Source organism: Poecilia formosa, unplaced genomic scaffold (assembly GCF_000485575.1).
Source record: "Poecilia formosa unplaced genomic scaffold, Poecilia_formosa-5.1.2 Scaffold402, whole genome shotgun sequence".
Taxonomy (NCBI): Eukaryota; Metazoa; Chordata; class Actinopteri; order Cyprinodontiformes; family Poeciliidae; genus Poecilia; species Poecilia formosa.
The window spans coordinates 200,947-205,477 of record NW_006800341.1 but is presented as its reverse complement, the minus strand read 5'-3'; the positions used below and the strand labels follow the sequence as shown (position 1 = coordinate 205,477).

Sequence of the window (4,531 nt, the reverse complement as noted above, 5' to 3'; positions counted from 1 at the left end):
ACCTAGACAAAGTCATGATTTCCAGCTAATCAGTTTTGTGAATCTGCCAGATTTTTTTCCTGTCAGCAATTTTGCTGTTCAAGCTCAGTTATGACAAAGTAGCAAGTAAACAAATCAAAACATTCAGTTCTAATGTGTACTAAAGCAAAAGATTCCAGACATCATCAGGCTCACACAGTCTCAGACATGAGACCTAGACCCTATTTAATACCTGGGGTTGAGCAAAAGAGAGCCGGATGTTCACAAATGATTGTACAAAGAAAACTTCCTTGTCGAAGTATGTTCCAAGTTTATGAAATGGTATGAAAGACTGAGTGCTGTCTTATTCACAAAAGAAGGATGCAAAATGTATTAACAACAGGAGCACCAACAAATGTACAGTTTATTGTCTATAAAAAATAAATTCACTGAATAAATGTATGTACATTATAGGTTGGATTTTCTATATTTTCTTTTTAGAAGATTAGACTTCTGTAATAAAATAATTTATTTTAAGGCTTTTACCTCTTTACCAAACAGAACTGAATAAAATAAGTTCTGCATTCATTTTGTGATATTCAGTTATAAATGTAAACATCTCTGCTTGTTGGGCTCTATGTCATCTTAAAAATTAAAAAAGTTATTTTTTTATGATGATACAATTATGAGTTAAATATTATTTTAACAACGTTGCACAGCTCTGTCCTTTAGACGATGCTTTATCTATTTTCACAGATTTCCATATTATTTGGACAGAATAATTAATTTAGATTATATTTAGATAATATTTGAACAGAGATACTTCACATCCTGCTTTAGGGCTAGTAAATGATTTCAGACACAAAGAAAGAGCCCAATGAATGGGAAAAATCACCATTATTAACTCCAACAATGAAAAAATAATCATCAATGTTCATTTAAAGTATCACTTGTTAGTGTTGGGCAAGGTAAACTAAAGAGAGGAAATTTTGGGCAGGTAGAGGACGGCATAAACAGCTTGGTATCGAAATAAATCTTGTCCTGTCAAAGCGCCTGAAAGTGGCCACCTGTTTACAACATCGTGGGCTCCAGTACCTCAGGGGTAAAGTCTGGATTTCCAGTGGTGAGGCTTGACACAATCCAGATGTAACCGGCTCCTATTAGACCCAACGACCGAGCTTCCTCCAGGATATATCTGTCAGGGAGAGCAGACAGATTCACAGCTGAAATCTGGCAGCATATGACAAAGAAATACAAATACCACGGCAGAAAATGAAAGACACCAACACTCACACTGCCTCATCCTTGGAGCAGTACAGCAGTATAACAGGGCTCTGTATCCTCTTGAGGGCAATGTGTGATTTTGAGTTGGGGTCACCATCTACAGCATCTAGTGTCACAACACTCTGCAGGTCCCAGCGCACAAAGCTGTAACAATACACCATGAAATAATACAGGTGCTTAATCTGGGTAGCAACCATGAAGAAATATTAACAATCAGATATCACACAGCGCATTTCTGAAAAAAAGTGTTGGTATTTCTGGCTGCAGAATCCAATTAACTCTTCAACTTGTGTTGGACAGTTAGTGCTCTGGGTTTCTTTGAAAACAATAATAAATATGATACAGAGATAAATGAAAATGATCACAATACTTTCAAACCTTTTCCTACTTATCTATTTAAGCTAGCACATGAAAAACATGTGTTATGTAAACTAAACTAAATACTTAGAGATATGAAAGGATTGAGTGGAACATGAAGTCTTTCAATGTCTTTCAAAATCTCAATATCACACAGATTAATTAAACACATTCATTTAAAAAGTATTTCATTTATTTTTTGATGATTGTAATTTATAACTAATATAATCAAAATTAGATTAATCAGAAAATAAAAAATATTGCATAGAAATTAATAAAAATAAGGATGTTTAATACAGAAAATAGAACACACTGAAACATATTTAAAGCTTGGATTCTTAGCCTCTCTATTCTGCCTCCAAAATATAGGAAATTAAAAATACAGGCAAAATTTAGTTCCAGCTAAAAAGAGGATGTTGGACCATTGTTTCCAGTCTTTTTTGTCTCAGGGTCCTGGCCCTATGCCTCTGCAGTCTTAACACAAGTCCTGCAGCAGTTCTAGTTCATGACCTGGACGTGTGGCTTTTCAGTCTCCTCCAGACTGTGACCTCAAGGTCACAGTCTGGACCTTGAGGTCCAGACTGTGACCAATCCTATTTATTTGGTTTAATTTCAACCACACTTTTCCCTTTCACTTAAAACTAAAGTATGTAACTTTTATTTAAAAATATATAGATATATTTTTTACATATTTGCTGAAATTGTCACTCTGTTGTGACAGTACGGTATAAAAAAATATCGAGCTCCTCTGCTTTCTTCAAGCGCTAATTACAAACAATGGTCAAAAACATGGTCAATGATAGTCAATCACAATCTCGTGTGGTGCTCCTCATCCTCCCATCCCTCTTCCTCTCTGCTACACTGCAGCTTCTTTCTTGTTACAGATCCTGTTGTTAGCATGGCTACTGATGGCGGCGGATTTTCTTGTAACAGTAAGTTGTTTCTCCACCATTACTACACTGAGCAGTGAGTATATGAGGATGATTGACAGCACTAAGACCCTCCTCCTGTCTCTGATTAGTTGTTTTTTGGTGTATTTGATTTATTTCAGCAATAGTAGCTCAGGAGTCTCTCCAGACTGAAGAAGGAGGAGAATATTGATCTTTTCACAATATAGAGGCCGTTTTAACAAACATGTAAACAATATTTTTAGCAAAAGTTATATACAGAGCTTTACCTTTCAAATAAAATGAAGATGCAGTACTCTGAAAGCAGCCAACTTCTTTAAAAAGGATTTCTTGTGGCTTACCTTCCTTGTGGCGGGTGTGAGTGACTGTTTCTTTTATTTTTCCAGTTGAAAAAATAAAAGAAATCCATTTTTTGATGATATTCTAAAATAAGTTATATTGTAATATATTGTGTAGGGTTGGATTTTCTGACATCTTCTGTGATGAATTATAAAGAAAACCCCAATCAAAAGCTTGTCAAAAACCTCATCTATATTTCTTTCAGGGTGAAAACAAATATGTGGAACAGCACTTATGAGCATCCCAACAACACAGGATTTTCAGAGTGTGTGAGAGGGCTTCGGGGTGTATTTGTACCTGTGATCCACAGTCACTTTCAGAGTGCTGATGAAGTCCTGATAGCCGGGGAACTTGGATGTTACTATAGAAAAAACATGCCAGTCATACTCCTCCATGATTGCAAGCATGAGAAGAGCCTCCTGCTGCAAGGCTGCGCCAAACTGGAAGAAAGTGGACTTCTCATCCTGAAAAGACACAGCGGAGAAGTCAAAAATCAGATTTTTCTTTGCAATCAGGCAGACTATGAGAAGAGCTGAGGAGGGAGAAGGAATAAGAGGAGGGAGAAATGGGAAAGAAGGATAAAGATACAGAAAGAGCAAGAGATTCAGGCGACAAATGAGACAGCACTGCAAGAGAGTGACTGTTGGCAACAAGAGGGACCGTAATGGTCGGTGATAACAGCCTCATAACTCACAGGCTTAATACACTTCAGCACTCAGCAGACTTAACAAACAGCCACAGATTATCTTGAAAAGTAAGTGATCCTAAGACTAATGTCATGCCAACTGACGTGTTATGTGGTGCTATTCTGCTAACTCGAATAAGAAAAAAAGGTACTAAAATTATCATGACTGTGGCATAAAATTGTGAACAATATGAATTTAGTTAATATATCCCTTGTTAAAGAACATCCTCTTTTAAACTGTTCAAAATTTCACAGCATTAATTCACAATGCCCTCCTCGATTAAATCATTTTGTCTCAGCAATGAGGGAAAAGTGAAGACGAGTGTGAAAGGAAGAGGCAGCAGTGAGGACCACCAAAACCAAAGCACCTATTAAAATGGATAAACCTGAAGTGAGTGTGAAATAAGTTGCTAATGATTGCAGGAAGTGTGTTAAGTGTCATCTGAGCCTCCCCAAGACACAACAAAAAGCACTACAGTCTGACAAAGACGAAGACCAGTGAGGAGAGAGGGAGAAGCAGAGCGAGCCGAGGGGTAGAATGGGAAGGAAAATAACAGTTCCATCTATTAGACTAAGGCTAGCATATATGCTGCAGGGAGAAAAGGAGCCTTTGAAAAAAAAAAAATAAACACACTTAAAATACAGTGTGCTTTACAAATTTCTTATGTTTTTGCTTTTTATTACAACAAAATGTTTTAGATCATCAGATCCATTTTAAAATTAGGGAAAGACAATCTAAGAGTAAATATAAAAAATGTTAATTTCATTAGGGAAGAAATCACTGAAAACTCCAAACAGTATTATAGTTTAGTCATGGACCACAGACATGCCATCTGCTATCAGAGAACTGGTTGGAGGAGTATAATTATGAGTTTTAATCACGAGCAGCACCAGGAACACGTGTTAAGTTTTGAACGGAATGGCCGTGATTAATCAGCGCTGCTAGCAGCTCGTCTCTCTGAAGCAATAAGGAGGAGAGATACGGTGAAGCTCTGCTCAG

General features: G+C 36.9%; 1 protein-coding gene across 1 annotated transcript in view; it reads right to left on the bottom strand.

Annotated features, from left to right (window-relative positions):
- LOC103154809 (glutamate receptor ionotropic, NMDA 2A-like) overlaps positions 1-4,531 on the bottom strand; it is a 108,386-nt gene that overhangs the window by 46,615 nt on the left and 57,240 nt on the right. Inside the window, exons 3-5 of the mRNA XM_007576226.2 lie at positions 3,144-3,310; positions 1,252-1,386; positions 1,054-1,153 (exon numbers count right to left, since the gene is read on the bottom strand). Coding sequence (XP_007576288.2) covers positions 1,054-1,153; positions 1,252-1,386; positions 3,144-3,310 — 402 coding nt within the window. The remainder of the gene's footprint in view (positions 1-1,053; positions 1,154-1,251; positions 1,387-3,143; positions 3,311-4,531) is intronic.